This window comes from Volvox carteri, assembly GCF_000143455.1.
Source record: "Volvox carteri f. nagariensis unplaced genomic scaffold VOLCAscaffold_13, whole genome shotgun sequence".
Classification (NCBI taxonomy): domain Eukaryota; kingdom Viridiplantae; phylum Chlorophyta; class Chlorophyceae; order Chlamydomonadales; family Volvocaceae; genus Volvox; species Volvox carteri.
The window spans coordinates 2,062,156-2,082,450 of NW_003307556.1; the positions used below are offsets into that span (position 1 = coordinate 2,062,156).

The 20,295-nt window shown below is 53.7% G+C and overlaps 2 protein-coding genes across 2 annotated transcripts in view; both read left to right on the forward strand.

Annotated features, from left to right (window-relative positions):
• The window catches only part of VOLCADRAFT_89703 (uncharacterized protein), a gene marked incomplete at both ends in the record, with an annotated part of 10,573 nt that extends 5,768 nt beyond the window's left edge, over positions 1-4,805 (forward strand). The window contains 5 exons of the mRNA XM_002949172.1: positions 776-953; positions 2,608-2,719; positions 3,167-3,287; positions 4,022-4,209; positions 4,476-4,805. Coding sequence (XP_002949218.1) covers positions 776-953; positions 2,608-2,719; positions 3,167-3,287; positions 4,022-4,209; positions 4,476-4,805 — 929 coding nt within the window. The remainder of the gene's footprint in view (positions 1-775; positions 954-2,607; positions 2,720-3,166; positions 3,288-4,021; positions 4,210-4,475) is intronic.
• A 5,376-nt stretch (positions 4,806-10,181) lies between these two features.
• VOLCADRAFT_104275 (uncharacterized protein) lies at positions 10,182-17,627 on the forward strand (the record flags this gene model as incomplete). Its single annotated transcript, XM_002949173.1, has 9 exons — positions 10,182-10,255; positions 12,734-12,858; positions 13,052-13,329; positions 14,196-14,364; positions 14,654-14,831; positions 15,034-15,145; positions 15,477-15,600; positions 16,184-16,371; positions 16,722-17,627. 9 exons carry the CDS (start codon positions 10,182-10,184, stop codon positions 17,064-17,066), a joined length of 1,593 nt encoding a protein of 530 aa, XP_002949219.1. The 3' UTR covers positions 17,067-17,627.
• Between the last annotated feature and the right edge of the window lie 2,668 nt (positions 17,628-20,295).

Here is a 20,295-nt window from a genome sequence, read left to right on the forward strand (position 1 = left end):
CTCTGCCCAGCTCACTGCCGCCAAACTTCCCACCTCCCCAACTACTACAGCCCAGCCTGTCACCACCTAACGCGCCCCCTTCAAGTCCGCCATCAAGCCCAGCAGCACCTAGCCCACCGCCGCCAAGCCCATCACCGCCAAGCCCGCCACCGCCAAGCCCGCCACCGCCAAGCCCGCCACCGCCAAGCCCGCCGCCACCCAGCCCGCCGCCACCCAGCCCACCGCCACCCAGCCCGCCGCCACCCAGCCCACCACCGCCAAGGCCACCGCCGCCAAGCCCGCCGCCACCCAAACCACCACCGCCAAGCCCACCCCAATTCGTTAGTATGTCGGATGGCGAGCCTCCTATGTCAGAGGATACGCCCTTCATGCCGACAAGTAGTTCCCCTGTCCCGCAAGGGGGGCTGGCGAGTAAGTGTGTCCTCTTGGTTTTAATGACCCATGAGCCGGGCAGGAGCTTGAAAATGGCTCATGGTTTGCTTTTTCGCCCCTTGCCTGACGCAGTGTGGAAGTGGGGGGTGTTGGGATTCATCCCCCCAATCGACCCAACAGGTCACCTTAGGCCAGCTCTGGAACAGCTTGCGGCGGCGCGCATAGACAACCAAGACAATGAGAAGGGCGCCATAGTAGCTGCCTGCTCTTCGGCCTATGCCTTGCATTGGGACCCACCACACACCCCAAACACCACTTGCCCACCCCATCCTATTTCACCTCATCCTATCTCATTTCATTTCATCTCATCCCATGCGGATGCGCCTCTTCCTACCCCTCGCAGAGCCTGTTGTGAGATTTACCCGGGAAGCTCGAGTGTACGGCATCTTCTTGTTGCCCGGCATCTCCTTTGACGACGCGCGTGCGCGTTGCGGCCGTGGCGGTGGTTTCCTGGTTTCTGTGATGAACACTGCGGACTGGGTCGACGTCCAGACGGCCTTGACGGAGCCCAGCCTCTACGGGTATGTATGTATGTATGTATGTATGTATGTATGTATGACGTTGATTACACTATGGGCTGAAAAGCCGGGGGCCCAGGGCCGAAGCACAGCGCGGGGGGCGGGTGCATACGGCTGGTTAGTCTCATGCACTCCGCCCCCGGGTCAGGCCGCACGGGAAACGACGGCCGGCACGCAACATATGTATGTATGTATGTATGTATGTATAACATATATAACATATGTATATAACATATGTATATATGTATGTATGTATGTATGTATGTACGTATGTATGTACGTATGTATGTGTTTATCATATATGCACTTTCTGAAAATTAGGGAAACGACGGCCGGCACGCAACATATGTATGTATGTATGTATGTATGTATAACATATATAACATATGTATATAACATATGTATGTATGTATGACTTTGATTACACTGTGGGCCGCGAGAGCCGGGGGCCGAAGCCGAAACACAGCGCAAGGGGCGGGTGCATACGGCTGGTTAGTCTCATGCACTCCGCCCCCGGGTCAGGCCGCACGGGAAACGACGGCCGGCACGCAACAGCGCTTGTTTGGCGCTCCAACTAGACGGGATCTATGCCCGTTGGTCTCCTAACATAAACGAAGTCGCAACTGGGGGGCTCTTCCTGCCGACCGAACGAACCGAGCATCTCAGAGAGCTCGCAACCAGGACCTGGGCGACCGGGAGCCCGACGAGTCATCCCGGGCTGGGGAGGTCACCAAGCTCAAAAATCCTCATGCACAAAAAAGAGCGCAAAGAGCTCACACCACAAGACGCCAAACAGCCTCCTGAGACTACTACCCTCCTCCGCCTCTCCCTCCCTGGGCTAGTCCAGGGGAGATAGCCCCCGTCGAGGGGGTAACACCGCACAAGTCCGCGCCCTTCCACAGCACTGGGTCTAAATTGAAAAGTACTCAAACGGGAAGACCCTGCGGCAACGCCGGGCGATCAAGTATGTATGTATGTATGTATGTATGTATGTATGTATGTATGTATGTACGTATGTATGTACGTATGTATGTGTTTATCATATATGCACTTTCTGGGGGGTGACCCACCCTGTGCGTACCTGCATACCTACGGAAACGAGCCATGTGGCGCTGCTCAAGGGCTTCCCACTGCCTGACTCTGCCTGTTGCCAGAGGGCGCTAAGCAAGGAAATCGAACGACACAGAAGACGAGAAGAGAAAGAAAGAGTTGTGGCCACATGAGACCCAGCTGGTGATACTACTGGCCCTGCTCGTCTTGTCACATCAGTAGCTTGTCATTAATAGCTTGCGACTTTTTCATACAATACTTCCGTGGGTATGCGGCTTTAAAAAACTATTCTGCAAGTTTATGGTTGCGCATCAATCAGTCGTGGGTAGGGTTACGATGAACACCCTTGTGTCCGCACACCTGTCCGCCTTCGGTCGCCCGTCCGTTACAATTCGACCAAGACTTATAATAGACAGCTAAATATCATAAAATTGCTTGAAAATTTGCTTCTAGTCCCGAATCATCCGTCCGTACTTTTTTCGCCTCCTGTTCAGATTTCTGCAGTAAACGCTTCTGTAGTTTAAACTCAATCCTTAAAAGACAATAGATGATTCAAATTTATTTCATTTCCTAATACCTTCCTTTCTTTCGTGTTGCCCGTGCCCAGCGAGTTTAGAGACCGTATGAATGCATGGATCGGAGTGGATCCCACCGACACTTCTTCGTGGCTGGATGGAGGGGCCATTCGCTTCTGGCCCAACAACCAACCGCCTAGGGTGGTGAGCAGGGAGGGCTGGGATGCGACGGTAACCCCCCCGAGCGATCTTTTTGTGTCTGCAAGTGCTCACACTCTTCGCCTGTCCACCTCTTCCCCATACTTCGCCGTATTTCACCACCTTCCTCTTACTCTCCGCTGCCTCATGTTGCTTGAAACGCGTCCTCTACCCGACTCATGTATGTAAGTGTGTGGTTTCGCAAGCCAAGGCACTTGTGCGTGCGTGCATGTGAGTGTGACGCGAATTTATCCAACGCTGTAACGCAATGCGAATGTGTCTTAGACCGCAGCGACAGCGACGCATATGCACCATGCACATGCACCTCTGCGATGATGTTCTCTCCCATGCATATACAGATACGGATACAGATACAGGATACAGATAAAGATACAGATACATACGAAATGCGCTGTTGCTTTCCTCCTGCTGCTTTTTCTGGCCCTATCGCAGAGCGGTCTGTGTATTACCGCGGCTTGTAACAGCACTAATGGCCAGAGGCAGCCGAGGGCATGCAGCTTGGAGCCGACTCCCTGCACCAGTCGGACGGTGCAGGGCTTCATCTGCAAGACATGTGAGTGCCGATGATGCGGGCGGGCTCGTGGGGGGGGAGAGGATGGAAGCTGCGGATGGAGCCTGCTCTTAATCGCACATCAATCCTTGGGACGGAGCTGCTGGTCGACCATCAGCGTTTTCCTCGTCCCACGCTCGCCTGCTGGGTAGAGGTGTTAGCTATAGGTCTATAGCCATCTCCCCCATCCTGATGAGCTGCTGACAAGTACCGCCGCCGCTTCAAGAGTTGGAAAGAGAAGCAACGGGACGGATGAACAGTGAACAAGAGGGCGTGTTTGATGTGTTTCAACTCACCGCGGCTTATCATATAGTCGCGGTGGTGCTTGCTTCAGTCGCGTGATAATGCATAAACCCGGAATGTTACATTATTCCATCTTCATGGACGAGAACGGCAACGGCACATACAGCGGTTGGGCACCGATGGCACTTATGTGGCTTGTGTCTCATTGGGGACGTGGAGCCGCATGCACCATTTGATAATTGTGGAGCCCAGGGCGGTAGGGGCCCATGCCACAAGCGCGTGTTGATATCCGTGCGCCAAATCGTTATATTAAGTTTCACAGGGTTATTAATAGCTTGCATTTCGCGCATCCATGCCGTTTGCCCACCCAACTCTCAAGCCTCTAAAGCCTATGCAAGTCAACTGAACTTGCAACACATGTCCATGCCTTTGACTCCCCTTGCCTTTCACTCGTCTTCTGTTCACACTCCAACACAACCCGATAACTGGGGCAGATACTGCCGTAATGAGCTACATCCAAGCTGCCCCGTCGTACGGCAAGACGTATGTGTACAGCATGTACGACATGTACAGTAGCGCTGCTAATACATACTGTCGCCGATTGGGCGGCAGAATGGTGTCGTACAACACCCCCGATGAGTTCAATATGGTTTTGGAGCCCCTGATCAATGGAGCCGTTCGGGTGAGGGGGTTGGGGCAGTAAGGGAGATGAGGGTGTAGATGCAAGTAAATATCGGAGTGATACCAAATTAGGTGGGGCAGGTCAAGCGGACATCGGGCCGTAACCTCTTTGGCATTCAGTGCGGACCGGGACCGCCCGTCAGTGCGCCACAGCATGGCTGTACGGCACTCACGGTGTACGGCACTGTGTATGGCACGTACAAAGCGTGCCCAAGCCACTCCACCTGCATCAACGCAGCCATACCCGAACCAACCCGCACCTTGCAGGTCCAGAAAAGCGCCTTCGACAGCAACGGCCGCGTGACCGTGTGGCTGGGTTTCGCTGACCCTGCTGCGTCGCGGTGGGTGGACGGGACTCCAGTCACATTCTCCAAGCTCAACACAACGGGTGCACCGGGCTGCTACATCATCCGATGCCCTTACAGCCAAACGTCTACTGCTGGCGCAGCAGCTGCTGCTGCTGCCGGGGTGGTATCTCCGCTGGACGCATGCACTTGGGAGCTGCTACCGAGCTGCATGCGACTGAACCTCTTCATCTGCGAACTGCCCGGCGTGTTTGAGGGCAGTTCGGGAGCCACCTTCACTGTGTCGCCGTAGTGAGATAGATTGCACGACAAATGGGCAAAATACGGAACTGGGACTTAAGTACGGCAACAAGACAAACTACGGCGAAGAGCGCAATAAGTATGGCACTCGTCGCCCGAGGTCAGTTGTGAGTCCCGAGGTGGCGCTGCGCAACGTGGCGGAGGGTCTCGTGAAAGGGAGTTTCTTTGGGGGGTGTACGGATGGCGGGGTGGGAGCGAGGAGGGGGCGTGGGAAGTTTCATTCGGCCCGGCGTGGCGATCACGAATTCTGAACAGCAGACTCCCCAAAAAATGTCGACATGTCGCGCACGTAAGTGTGAAATCGCATGTTCGCTGCGGAAGCTTAGATCATGACGAAGATGTACAATCAATTTACGATAACAACGTTGCCTGATGAAGACGTTGCCAGTGACTGGATTGTATATGTGTACAGGGGCGTATATATCCATGTACGTGCGCGGATACGGAAAGGAGAAAAGAAAGGAAGAAAGAAAAAGGTGATATTTTGCATGCGTGTTGCTTCTGATGCCGGGCCGCCAACCCTCCTGGCCTCAAGGCCTGTCGCGTGCTGCTGCTCATTATTATGTATTTGTGTGCTCAGAGTGAAGTGTCTGCAAAGTCGGCCACCATCCACCTCTTTACACCTCACCGCAGCTGGTTCGTTAACATCACTAGCTCGGTGTCTTAGGGCTGTGCGTGATCCTGTCTAAACGGATTTCCGTAGCGGCGGCCTGTGAACGAACGCAGCTTATTATGCTGTTGCGAAGTGAATGCCGCGTGGCGACGTGGCGGCACTACTACATGTGAAAGTGCCATGTACGGCTATACATTTCAGCAAATCACAGCAGGAATTAAGCTCAGTGAAAAGTGCAAACAAGTACGCGCGAATGTTGAAGGCACGACGTACACGCTGCCGTTGGATACGTAAGGGCAACCAAGCCAGCACAGGCACCGATTACACGTGGTACAGAGGCCCCATTTAGCAGGAAGGTTTTAAGGTGGCTTCTTTGACTGGGTTTACATGGCATTTATCTATAGGTTTCTAAACGTTTTCAAATAATACACGCAGAATATATCAGAAAGGGCTTGGCTAGCCCTTTCTATCGCGACCATACGTGCTGCTCATCAAATTCACACTTTTTCCGTAAGCCGTCCCTCGGTTCTCCTCCTTAGCAGAGACGAATGACATCGTTTGCTTTGCCTTATCACGTCATCCTTGGAATCCTTCTGCTTTTTTTGCTCACTAGTTTCTTAAGGCATGTATGCATGTACGTGGTGCTGCATGGCTGCTATCGGAGAACAGTTCGTGCGACTTCCCATGCATATATGCGCGCGCGAGGATGGACGAGGAGTCGTATATACAAGGGAAGCATATCGTTCGATTGAAACTTCTCCTTCGCATACACCTACATCCACACGTTTGGGTTGTGATTGTCACAATATGATCTTGTCCATGTGGGAGTTTGAGCAGCAGCAGTCCGCCCTCTGCTGTGCCCAGGTGCCTTCACGTACTAAAGGTCTGCTGTAATGATGCTGGTCGTACGAACGACAGTGCGTAGCAATCTAGGCGGTTTGCGTACTGTCGTACTTGCTAGGCTAGCTAGCCAGCTGCCCTGTTGGAATGAGTGATAAGTAGCATATCTTCCGCTCATAGCTGTTAAATGTGTATGGATGTCACTTCCACGCCGGCGGTGTTTGCATGCATGCAAGTATTCAAGTGTGCACGGCGGCACGGCTGCAGTCGGAGTCTCTTGCATCGCATTGCATGTTGTTTGGGCTGCTGCGTATTTTCGGGAGAACGCATCGCTGCTGTATGTCGCAGTCGATGCACCAGGCATTCATTTGCTGTCTCGTTATGTTTGTTGCTTTAAGCTGTGGTCCGATGCGTGTGTGTGTGTGTGTTACATGGTTGGGGGTGCGTGACCCCATACCTGTAAGACTACCCATACGAGCCGAAGGCCCAAGGTCCGATGCAAAAAGAGCTTACATGCTAACTTCTCGCTGACGACAAAGGACCCTTTAGCAACATTTAGCATCATTAGCGTATGTTATTGGCCCGCCTTTTGGTTTCCCTGCTGGTTGATTGTCCATCCAGCTGGCACTAGCAGGCGATGCTCTATGTGCCGCACCTGCTGCGTTCCGCTGTGTCTTAATGTCTTTTTTGACGTTTTGGGGTATGAAGTAAATTAGCAGCACTCAGGCCATCATTAACGGTGCCTTTACTGGTCTTCTAGACGGTAGCCCAAGCCATTCATCTGTCTCTTATCTGACTAATCTGCTGATGCATCGGTGCCGGATCAATTGATTCAGATTCTTATGACCTTCGTTCGTGTGTATACTTTAGAATTCGGGGATAATAGGTTTGGGAGTTGTCTTTGAGGATGTTTACAATAGGATTGGGAGCGGCTTATGGGTGGAAGTGCTTATGGGTGGAAGTTTAAAAGTTTAAATCCATCACGCCAATCAAGTCCTCCTATTCCTTGCACCAGTGTTTTCAAGGATTCGGATTAAGTCATCACGGAGTATGTACGACATCAGCGCAAATGCTTAGAAACGTTCCAAACTCAGAGAGGAAGCATAAATAAGTAACAGAGGGGTACTGAACATTGCCATGGCCAATCCTCGCCGATCGGAGCCGTGGAGGATTACCGAAGCAGACCGCAAGTGCAGCCCCCACAAGCCCCGGCCCAGCAGCAGCCTACCACGATAACCCGGAGTATGTACGCAAATGAACTGGGAGAAAACCTTTCTCTCCACACCCCACAGCCTCTGCCAGCCTCTCCATAACCGTCTCCGAAACCATCCCGCTCGTAACAGCGATATCAGCAGAAGATGTTGCTTAACCTAAATTCCTAAAGGTAACTGTCATCACTGGGGCCGCAGATGACATCTAGGCTGATCTAGAAGACAAAAACAAATGATGCGATTCTGTGTGTGTGGTTGTTACAGTGGGCTCTGTTGGAAATGACCGATCACTCATATACCAGTGAATGGTAGCCACAGTAATAGGACCCAACGGGGGTCCGGCGCTTTGCTGGTCTTAACAGGTTATGAGCCCCGAATGGCGCATAGCGTTGCCGAGTGGACGCTGGACCGATACCCACTGGCTGTTGCCCAGAGAATGGGAGACCGGGATGAGGCACGGGAAGGCCCGGAGCGAGAGAGTGTCGCTCACGGGGGGGTGTTGGAAATGACCGACACTCATATACCAGTGAACGGTAACCACAGTAATAGGACCCAGCGGGGTCCGGCGCTTTGCTGGTCTTAACAGGCTCCAGACTCCCGAACAGTCAAACCGCGAGGAAAGGAGGGCTGAGGATCCCCCATTATTATGAAATAGGCCTGAGCCTGAAAAGTCCTCCAATAAAGAGAACAAAAAAATGGTGATAGCTAATCGTCCATCTGTGACCGCTCCCATGAGCATAGCAATTTGCCTGATACAATTCGCAAGAAGGGGTGATGTGCGCCAACAGAATCCCAACCTTTCGGTGGAATCCCCATGCGATTGGTCAGGTCCGCAAACTCAAACAACCGTTAATTAACCTTTCCAAATGCATACATTTCTAAGAAATATCCATGCAATCCAATAATCCAATTATTGAGATGTCGGGGTATACCCCGTTAATTCGTATCGTAAAATGTGGTACTCGGCGGGCGCGACCGATTTATTCAGAACTTCAAAGGCTCAAGCATAGCTAAACGATAAATCATTATAAACTACAAATCTCCCCATAGTCCGTGAAAAGAGATGTCATACATGTTCAACACGTGCTAATCCTGCGTGTGCTAGTTCCGCTAATCCCCCTAATCCGAGCCATTGTTTCCATATGAATACTTGCATAACGACCACTTTGGTTTAGTAGCTGGCCGCTGAAAAGGCCTGCCAACGCAAGATGCTGGCGGAGTGCTGTAGCGTTTTTACTCTTACAGTGTGTGACGCTTAGTACAGCGCGTACGATTTCTACTACACTCCTCCCCTCTGAAGGGATTCGTCCCCGTCTCGCGCCCTTATGGCTACACCAGCCTGTGCCTACCTCCTCCTACTTGCTCCGCCAATGAGTGCAATCCCACGCCACGCCATGTCACACCACACATGCGCCTAGCTTTCTTGAATTTGAGGTACAGAAACATTCCTCAGTGATTTGGAAGCTAGGCTGCTCCTGACACACACCGATCGTTCGGGAGATCGTCATCGTGACATCATCATCTTCAACGGTATCCGCATTTCAGTCTACTGGCCTTGAACTGGCGATCATCGTGGTCGTCATAGCAGCTGACGCTGAAAAGACGCTTAAGGAAGTTTAAGTACTTCAGCGCATATCTACAAACAACGATGTGTGTACCGTAATGTACAATAGCTGCTGAACGTGTGTGGGTGTGGGTGCGGGCGTGGGTGTGGGTGTGTGTAAATTTATGACTGTCAGGGTCCATGAACGATGGGGGTTGGGGGGGAAAAGAGTCAGAGGGCCCCCTCCACCCAACTCAATCAGAATCCGACCTTATGGCAGCATTTCTTCCTGGCGCAAATGCAGTTAGGTGCACAAAACGATGGTGGTACGGCATGTTTGTTTCCAGACGTCAGGTGTTGTTTACAGCACACCGTGCAGCCTTTGAGGAGGGGGTTAGGGGGGGGTCCGGGGGGGGGCGCAGCCCCCCCCAGCGACTATACAAAAAGGAATTGTAACCGCAAGAAACACCCAGTTTTTTACTCTAGGGTATTAGGCCCAAAACGAAAAAAAAACACTGGTGGGGTAGGACCGGCGCAGGTGCACTCCCCCAAAATAACCAGCACTGTCGCTTGCAGCTACAGAGGAACATCGCAAGTCCGTACTTTGTACAACGGGCTCCGAAATTACAGGAAATCGTCGCTTTCTATACACTCCGAAAGAAAATTCTCAGTTGGTAGTTTTGGCGCATGTAGCAGTGCTATCGAGGTCTCGTTGTTGTAAGACTGCCATCGCCGCCTCTTATAATCGGCCTCGGGATCGCTGCACATATTATCTCACAACTTCATTATATGGACGGATAATAAATCATGTATCGTAAATATAAGGCCACCAGCTCTGGGCAAAGCAGCGGCATGGAAACCTGCCTTCCTGGTTGCAAATGTAATTGCACCTTCGCGACAGGTCAGGCATAGGCGCATAGCTTTCATGAGAAATGTGATGTTTTCGGCTTGTTAAAGATTTACCTGGCTGCTTCGCTGAGTGCGTACAGTATACTGCAGTCGGCTCAACGCAAGTCCTGGATGCTATAGAAAGGGACGCACACAAAGATGGACGGGGGTCCGGAAGCCCACCCTACCCTAGCCTAAGAGTTGGGAAAAAACTTGCGCGAGCACCTCAGCAATTCTTCATTTCTCATCACATGCGTACACAAACACCACACAATGTCTCGACAAGGTGATACGAGCTGCGGCCATCAATCTGTACCGATGAAGCTGGTCGCTTTACATGGTTGGGGGTGCGTGACCCCATACCTGTAAAACTACCCATACGAGCCGAAGGCCCAAGGGCAATACCTAAACGCCTAAAAGCCACGGAGAAAAGGAAACACCGCACTATCAGCCCAGACTAGCGCCCAAAGGGGATAACTGAGTTGCGGTGAGCCCACATATGCCCCAACATCCATTTACATTCGTGCGGAAGAGGGATTCAGTCATCAAACAGAGCATGTTGGGAGGCCATGGAATGGGAGCCAGCACGATCCCTTGTAGCTCTACTGCGGGGCGCAGCACCTTACATCATCGTAGATACGCCGGTAACATAAAACCATTCACAATTGAAGGCGATTATGGATTGTGAAGGACCTTTCGATAATTCAATAATGCTATAGGCAGACACTATTTACGCAAGGCATTGCTTTCGTACCTCTCATGCTCGTTGCTGCCTTCGATGCTTGTACATCTGATGACATAGTAGCATCGATCATATGTTCAACATATTTTGTATGTACTAACTCCTATACAGACGGGAAGCGGTTTGATTTATACGAACTTTTATTGTAGGGATTTATCCATAATTGAAAAGGAGGTTGTCAGGTATGAGCAGTCGGACGGGATTACGGGACCCGTTGTCGATCCGGCATCCCCGACCTTCCTCTACGTTCGCCCCGATTCAATTTTGTACCACACATTTCATCATGTTATATTTATTCACATAGTTTTCCTCCCTATATACATGTACCTTTACACGCTCTAACCAATGAGTTACGATTGAGTGCGATAAGCAGGCAGGTAGATTAACGAGGAACATATTCCGGATAATCCAATTGAGATCATTCCATAGGACATTCCATCTGAGATTGAGCTCAGAGTATGGTCAGCCGAGAACCAGTGCGGCGAAGCAGCGGGAGCCGCGATGCCGCAGATCTCCGATTTCTACCCCGTAGCTGCTGGGCAAACCTAGGGAGATGGAACTTCCTTTTAATCTTCCTAGCTGTCTTTGCAATCACGAGTAAGTTCGCCAAGCTATGTCGTACCATGTGCACAGATATGCTCGTAGGCTTGCGTCCGAGCTTGTGCCCAAAGCTCAATTTGCATCGCTACATTTTTTTGGACTCCTTGCTGCCGGTCCTTCTAGATCTACCTAACGACGTCCAATGCCGTAGATTTCTGCCTGCCCGCTTGCCTGCCTGCCTGTGGCCACCAGCATCAGCACTATTGTATTGGCATCGCTCTTAAGGGGCGTTTTAGTGGAAACCAAACGAAAGAAAGGAAGCATATTTCTATGTCCATTTCGGGTCACCAATGGATCGACCGAAACGGCATTCCTGTCTTCGCGTCGAGGCCATGCGTATCCATCTTCTGGCTACTGCTCACCTCGCGACGGCTGAATGAAGAACTCAATACACGAAGCATGTCAGCGTATCAAACTTTACGTGTCCTGCTTCTGAGCATACCAACCCCGAGACGCGCCCTCACCCAAGATATGCACATGACTACTTTCAACCCAAGGCCCACATCTCCCTCTTTTCATGCCTCACCGTCCCCACTCCACATTCCCTCCGCCCATTTCCGCCCTCCTGCTATGACGCACCTTGCTGTGCATCCACAAAAACCATGTACCCTGAACCCTGCACGCGTAACGTCTTCGGCTCTGATTTCTCCACCTTTCCTCCTCCCCTGCTTCCCTTCCTCCAGCTCCCCGCTCGCCTTCCTCGGCACGCATCACTACATTAAGCCCTTCCTCAATCCTTGAGTCCTCCAAACCACTCGTTATATCCCCCCTAACTTCCCCACCCGGACCTGCCATGCAATGCAATGCCTATCTGCGGTGACGCGGGCCCTCCTATTCCCTGCCTTGTTTCAAATCTTGATCCTCAATAAATTTCCCACTTCCAAAAGGCTGCCTTGCGGGACCTCTGGCGGGGACTAGCTTCCCTTTTGAAAGCTGCGAGAAAACGGTTGGCACGAGCCGCATCAGCGTCTCTCTTAAGAACACAAGGTAGCTGGGAAACGGGCTTCAGGGCTGGAGCCGGCTGACTGCCCTAGAGCCAGTAACTCATGCCTGCATGACCCGGCCCACTGGAATAACGATTTTTACCTATCCTGTGTTAGGGTGGTGCTTGGGGGAGGGAAGAGAAAAACGGAGTCTCAAGGACGATTTAGTCCTGACCCATGGGTCTTTCCTGCACAGCATGAGTGTTTAGCCCACTTTCTGCCTTACTGCATCTCTTATACTGCATCTCCTACTGCATCTCTTACTGGCCAAATGGAATCTATGGGGCCTGCCTGCCTTCCAACACTTACCACATCGCTGCGTCCGCATTCTTACTCTCATCCACATCTTCGCACATTAACCCCACGTAGTCGAATGAAATTCTTTCCCATCCCCATCCCCTCACCTGTCGTTGTCCTACATACCCCTTCACCTTGCCTTCCTCCGGGCCCCCTTCACATGCAACCCCTCCCCATCTCCACTCCCCTGCTGTCCCATCTAGTTGGAGCGCCACCAGGGGTGAAACCCGGGTGTGTTTTCAGTTCTCAGTATCGGCACCCGAGCTCTGCGATGCGGGACCTCGTCGCTGCTGCAACACAGGCTTCCATAAGTTCAAATTCTACCCTGGTGAGCCGCCCGGGGGGCCTGCTGCACAGCTGCAGAGCAGGGTCTCCAACTGGTCTCCAGCTTTGAGTGCGGATTAAGAGCGTTCATGGCCAAATGCATATAAGTATGTTCGTAAATGTACGTTTACAGCAGTCGCGCTCTCCTCACCTCCTCAAACAGTACTCTCTCTCCCCTCACCGCCCTCTTCGCACAGACCCCATGTGCAAACAAGCCGTCAACAGTGTCACCTACCAGGTTAAAGGCGGCCCAGTGGTGGGCCCTATATCCTCAGTGTATTACGAGCGCAGCGGCGACACGTTCATCGGAAAGATCACAATGTTGCCCTTCACAATCAACACAACCGACGGGGCCGTGCTGTGCTGGACGCTAAGGAGTCCGTGTTCCACGCTTCGGGATTTAGCACACCCGAAAACACGTGACCTGAACCTGCTAGAGGTTGCCTTGTACGACTACAAGGTGGATGGCTACGAGGTACGGCAATGGAGTTCGACTTGGTTTGAGGGATTCGTGGGATTTTCGGGTGGCTGATTGAAGCGGTGGGGCGGTGTATAAGAGGGAGGGCGCAAGGGAAGCAAGGAAGGGAAAGAGAGAGTGGGAGAGAGAAATGGGTGCTCGTTGGTGGTTCGCTACGGCGGAGGGAGAAAGGTGGAGGTCGAGGGAATGCCTAAGGGAAGGGTGATCTAGTCAGGGTGGGCTTAGGGTTTTGTTGCCGTAACCGAGTACGATGCGGCACCAGGTAGGTAGGGACCGCCGCGGGTACGGAAAGCGCATGCAAGCCGGTTTTGCATACGTTGGTCTGCATGCATCCCTACCCGTCCCTGCTGTTCATTTTTGCTACACCAGCAGTGTACATCAGACATCCCGTCCTGGGGTTGCTCTCGCAGCAGCACCACATCTCCCGCACATGCTCCTGCGCCCCAGTCCAGGTCAAATTAGTCCCATACCCACTTGCAGCCCTTCGTGCGCCTCGACCTCCCGCCCCACGATCCATCCTACTCGCACTCGTACATTTACTCCCCTCAACGTGTCGTACCTCAGTCCCCTCTAATATTCGTTTTTTTCGATCCGCCATTCCTTTTCCGAACCTGCAGTGCTGCCCGCTGGGTGCTATCTCCACGTACGGCACCGACGCGCCGCCCTCACCACCATCATCGCCCCCGTTGCCGCCTCGGCGGCCTCCCAACCCGCCTCCTTCTCCTCGTGCATCTCCACCACCACCTCGGAGTCCGCCACCACGCATCCCTCCGAGCCCCAGGTTCCCGCCACCAGTGCGATCCCCACCTCCCGTCCAGATGCCGCCCAGCCCCCCGCCGCTGCAAAGACCTCCGCCCCCGCAGGTCAACACCGCGAATCCGCCGCCGCCACCAAAGCTGTCACCGCCAAGCCCGCCGCCCAGCTCGCCACCGCCCAGCCCCCGTCTACCGCCGCCCAGCCCACCGCCACCCAGCCCGCCACCACCCAGCCCGCCACCGCCTTCACAAAATACCCCTGGCCAGGATTTGACAAGTGAGTGATTGGTTGGTTGATCCATGCGACTGTGGATGCAGTGGATGAAACGGCGGCAGTAACGACCCGCAGTGCGGGTGCGGCCCAGGGATCAGCCAGAAGCTAACGGAGCGTGTGTGTAGCTCGGGGATCTGTATAGTGCCGCGTGAGACCCGGCCCGTGCGTATTACAGGTGATACGACCGCATGCGATGCGCACCCGCCTGACCCGCCTGACCCGCACCCCCGGTGTCTCTCCACGGCGAACCCACGCTTCACGTACCCCCCCCTCCTCACCCCCCCCCACACAGAGCCCGCGGTGAGGTTCTACCAGGACAGTCGAGTGTTCGGCATCTTCTTGTTGCCCGGCATCTCCTTTGACGACGCGCGTGCGCGTTGCGGCCGTGGCGGTGGTTTCCTGGTTTCCCTGGTGAGCTCGTCGGAGTGGAATGAAGTTCGGGCGGCCTTGGCGGAACTGAGCTCCTACAGGTATGTATGTGTGTATGGATGGATGGATGGATGGATGTTTGCATGTAGCGTTTGCTGGTGGCGCACAGCAGCAGCCGCAGCAGCTGGCTTGCCGCTGTTGCCGCATGGGTGCGGTCAATGTGCCGTAACTTAAACTTCCTTTCGCTCCATGCCTCCCGCTCCTACTCCCCTCTCCCCTCTCTTCCGGCGCTGAAACCGGCAGTGGGTTCGGGAACAGCCTGAGTGTGTGGGTTGGCGTGGACCCCGCGGGAAACTCCACCTGGCTGGATGGAGGAGCCATTCGCTTCTGGACCAACAATCAGCCTCCGAGGGTGGTGAGCAGGGAGAGCAGGGAGGGCAGGGAGGGCGGGAGGGAGGGAGGGAGGGAGGGAGGGAGGGAGGGAGGGAGGGAGGAGGGCATGTTAGGGACGGGAAGGGAAGGAAAGAGAAGAAGGGGCAGACGCCCGTCGGAGGTTTATCCAGGTCCACGTGCGCTCACCGTCCCTCCACCTTACTTCGCTCCATCTCCGAATCCTCCTAGCTAATATTTTTCTCTTCTACTCTAACCTCCCCCTCAATCCTCTCTTCCCCTCTCTCGTTGTGAGAAATTAAGTTCCAGAAAATGGATTGTCTGTCTCCTGATGCTGATGCTGTACCCTGTTACAGGGCGGCCTGTGCTATACTGCGGTTTGCAGTGGCACTGATGGCCAGCAGGCGGTGGCGGCGTCATGCACCTTGGAGCCGATTCCCTGCACCAGTCGGACGGTGCAGGGCTTCATCTGCAAGACATGTGAGTGCCGATGATGCGGGCGGGTTCGGGGGTGAGGATGGAGGCTGCGGTGAAAAGCGTGCCGGCATGTGTGTTTTAGGAAATCAGATCAGGCGATGTGCCTATAGCTCTATGCTTCACTAACGTACTGCATTGGGGCTTTTCTCTGTGCTGGGTGGGGTGGGGCAGAGTCATGGAGGAGACCGCTCGCACAGGGTACGTGGCCCTGATGTGTGCTCTCTCTCTCTCTCTCTCTCTCTCTCTCTCTCTCTCTCTCTTTCTCTCTTTCTCTCTTTCTCTCTTTCTCTCTTTCTCTCTCTCTTTCTCTACACACGACTTGCCTTTCATCTACTCTACATCTCCCTCGCCTCTCCTCGCCAACCTTAGCTCACGAAGTCGCTTTTTAAAAATTGCTGACCTACAGGATGACAAGTGCAGCGCCCACTTCCGTTCATTTCACTTCCGTTTTATTCGCACAACCCCCTGGGCCCCCTCTTAGCTCCGGGTGATACCCCGCCCCACCCTCCGGCCCCTTCGCCCCCTTTTCGGCCCCCCTCCCTCCCAACAAATATGTTCCGGCGCCACCCGCCGCCCAACACGGCAGACACCGGCGTGATTACCTACATCAATGCTGCTGCATCGTACGGTAAGACGTACGTGTACAGCACGTACGGCTTGAACAGCAATGCTGCCAGTACGTATTGCGGCCGATTGGGCGGCCAGATGGTGTCGTACAACACCCCCGATGAGTTCAACATGGTTTTGCAGCCCCTGATCTACGGAACCATTCGGGTGAGTGGTGGGTTGGGGCGAGGAAAGAAAAAGTGGGCTATGGGACGGATTGAGGGGGAATAGGAAAGGGGCGAGGACACCTTGTGGAAGGTGCTCACGCTACAGCAGCACGCCCGTGGAAAGAATGAAAAAAAGCTAATCACTGATGCCGCCGTCACCACCTCATCCTCCTATGATTTATCCACTAGACCAAAAACGCCTTGACCGTGCCCTGACGATTAAGCTGCACCGCATTCTCAAGACTGAAACCCAGCATAACATGTTTATCAGACTCAGTTCAATTCATAGCTAGTACGGACATGTAAATGTGCACCCTCCCGTTCACCCACCTATACACCCGCACCGCGCAGGTTCAGCGAAGCGCCATCGACAGCAACGGCACCGTAACCGTGTGGCTGGGTTTCTCTGACCCCGCTGCCTCGCGGTGGATGGACGGGACTCCAGTCACATTCTCCAAGCTCAACACAACCAGTGCAACGGGCTGCTACATCATCCGATGCCCCTACGCCCAGAGGCAGAGTGCTGGTGCTGGTGCAGCTGGTGCTGGCGCTGCTGCTGCTGCCGGGATGGTATCTCCGCTGGACGCATGTACTTGGGAGCTGCAACCGAGCTGCATGCGACTGAGCCTCTTCATCTGCGAACTGCCCGGCGTGTTTGAGGGCAGTTCGGGAGCTGCCCTTCTCGTCTCGCCGTAATTAGACGAGTTGGCACGGCGGTACAGTCAGTACGGCAGCATACAGCGGCCAGTACGGCAGCATGAAAGAATGGGATTTGTCCTAAATTGTTGCGGTACATAAGAGCTGGTACGAGGCGAGTGCGGGGGTGTCAGCGCAGCGACGACAAGCGGGATGTGACAGATGCGATCGGGACAGGCTTGTCGCTTTCAGCTAGCGATGGGCTTCTGGGTAGGGTGGGCGGAGAGGAGGGGCCATTGGGAGCTTGGGCAAGTAGTAAGGCATGGTAAGGCGTGGCCATCTCAGACTCATGTGCTTCGTCAGCGTTGGTGGGCGTGCGGTGGCTGTGGAAGTTCAACACCCCTCACGCAAGCCTTGTGATTCTAGGATATTGCCACGAAGGTTTCAACATCGGGCGGCAGGAGTAGTGTACACGCATGCCGAAGTGCATGTTGCCCTGTGGTGCTTTGTTCCCGCGGTACCTGAAGGGGGACATCGAGCCGCAAGTTGGATGTCTATTCACTGCTGAGCACAGGCCCGTCAACCTGGATGCCATCATAGTCAAGCAGAGCCGAGCAACACGGTGGTTGTTTTGGTGCATCATCGGGTCCAGCTGCAGGTAGCACAACGCGATGTGGGGTGGATGCTGAATACAAAGTGTCTGCCGGAGACTATCCTTTAGATTTGTATGCTTAGCCTTTGGATTCGTTAATGATTTGGTCCGTTTAACATGTTGCCATGTTAGACGAAGGGTGATGATGGCCGGCCGGTGCTGGTGTTGGCGGATGTTGCCGGGCCACCTCATTACTGGCATGGCGATTGCGGCTTAATCGCGTTCTGCAACAGATTGCAACGCCGCCCGTGCTAAACATGTAGAGCGGCTGGGCATGAAGGTGGGTGATTCATGGTGAACGCCGGCGCGGGCTTAGCTGGCCAGAAGAATGGTTCGTTTATTACTTGACGGTGCAATATACGATGGCGGTACGGTTAGCGGCGCAGCATAGCCCGTCCAGAGCCTGGGCCTATATACTAACGTTCATAGGACACGTCGGTGGGTGAGACGAGCTTATGTATCGTTAGGAAGCTTACCTCTTTCCAGCTGCCAGCCTCAGTTCCTCTGCTTTGGGTGTTTGAGCTGTTGAATTGTATTTGGGCTACTGCTCCGATGTGCTGCAAGGGCGCTTGCCGTACATGGCATTCGATCATGCGTACGGTGCTTGTGGTACGTGTGTGTGTGTGTGTGGTTTCTGCTTCTAGATTTCTCATAATGTTTCTTGCGGCGGGCAGCAGCAAGTGCAGCAGGATGCTCAGCGTGTTTGGCTGAGGTGGTTCATGTGCCGGAAAACTGTTGGTAGCAGGTGTAACTGGGCCAAGTATGTATGTCTGTATGTCCCCGTCTGCGCGTTTGGATGCATTTTATAATGAAACGCCTGCAAGGTGTGATAAGCACCGAAATCAGGCTATAGTTTGCTGCTAGCTAGCTTTTCATTTAGGCCGAAACGGGGTATGTGTAATACTTACGATACCTATATAAATGTTAAGCATGAATGCGAGTACACATCATGTATACATCTGTAAAAAATTGCTTGATAAGGCAACACCGTTCGTTCCGCAGACACGTACACGTGCAATTACGTACTTGCAATGAATGCATGTTTGTGCAGACGCGCACACAGGTTTGCGTAGCGTAGACATGCATGTTTACTTCAACAAACATATAAATGATCTATGTATATCTCACATTTCGCCCAGCAGGCAGCGAGTGCGTACATAGCGCCCGGTGGCCACACAAGCAATCACTTCAGGACAGCGGCTTTGTACCCTCCCGCATAACTTCCGGACCCTCTGCCCCCGGCCAAGCCAGCTACCCCTCTTCCACCCCCTGCTCCGCGCCCGCCATCCCCGCCCCTGCTGGCGCCACTGGGAGGTACGGGCGCGCCCCCAAGTCCCCGTTGTGGCGACGTCGCGTCATCATCATCCCCTTCCACGCACTCTCGTCGATCCCAGCTCGCGCGCCCTTATCACTGTCGTCTTCATCACCGCTGATGGCATGAAAGGGATCCTCGTCCTCTGCCGACTCTCTGCCTCTTCAGCGGGTTCTGGTCCTGTGCTGTAACGCCCGCGGGTTTCCACCGTAGGCGCCCGTGCGAAGAACGCGGCCAGGCTCCCACCATGTCGCGAGCACGACCCGTTACATTACTCTCATTCGCTTATTCGTTCTCATTCGTCGGTGTAATTCCGTATTCGCCATAAGGCCTCCGCTTTACCTAATGCGCTTTGCCGTACTTCCGCCGGTGACCGGTCGATAAGGCGGCTCACCACCCATCACTCGGGGTCTTTCGGTCCCACCACATATGTGGAGAAGTCTAAATAGGCTCAAACGTAACACACACATATTCTCCTTGCCGATCTGGCCCTGCATCCAGCATCACTGTTGTCCCTGTGAACACCCGCGCAGCGACGCATTTGCCCTCTTTCGCCCGCCCATCCGTCCATCCCTACCGCTGAAGGCCGCTGAGGGCTCCTGCCTCTTAGCACCGAGCTCCTCCATCCGTCCATGATCCTCCTCTGTCATTCCCCCAACATTTTCCATCGCAGTAAGCTTACAGGTCTTAGGCCAAGGCACCATTTCCGAATATCTTATAACTTACGCAAACTCGTAGGTCTATACTCTTTTCGTGTGTGTAGATTGAATGTGGTATATCTAGGGTTAGCTATGCACGATAGCTGAATGCGGCTGTATCAGGCTGTACCACTTTAAATGCCTGTCTACACTAATGGAACGTGTTTTGTATGCATGCATGGTAGTGTAAGGCTCTCTCACTAGTCCTACTTCGGCTAGATCACCTCCATCCATGGCAAGCCGTTTCTGCTCACGCTGCTGCTCATCCTGACGCTTCCGGTGCAAGGCTACCCTGCTACTCCTGTCAGCTTCCTGGGGACGGCGCACAACGGTTGTTAGGCTGCCAAGGCGGCGTGCATTAGCAAAAGCAGCTGGACCTGTCGGGCACGTTGGGCACCTGTTTCAAGGCAAAGACCGAATTATCCGCGGCAACCACAGCTGCTGGTCAGCCTTGCTGCCATCACGTCCCCCAACAATTCTGTAACCTAAAAACCAGCGGTGGTCAAATTATATGACCAGCAGGCCGACCGTGCAGAAAGACCACCAAGTCCGCCAGACGGTGAACATATCCTGTGATAAACTTACGCTCTAGTTGACCGTTAGAAATTGCGCCGCACAAATAAGACA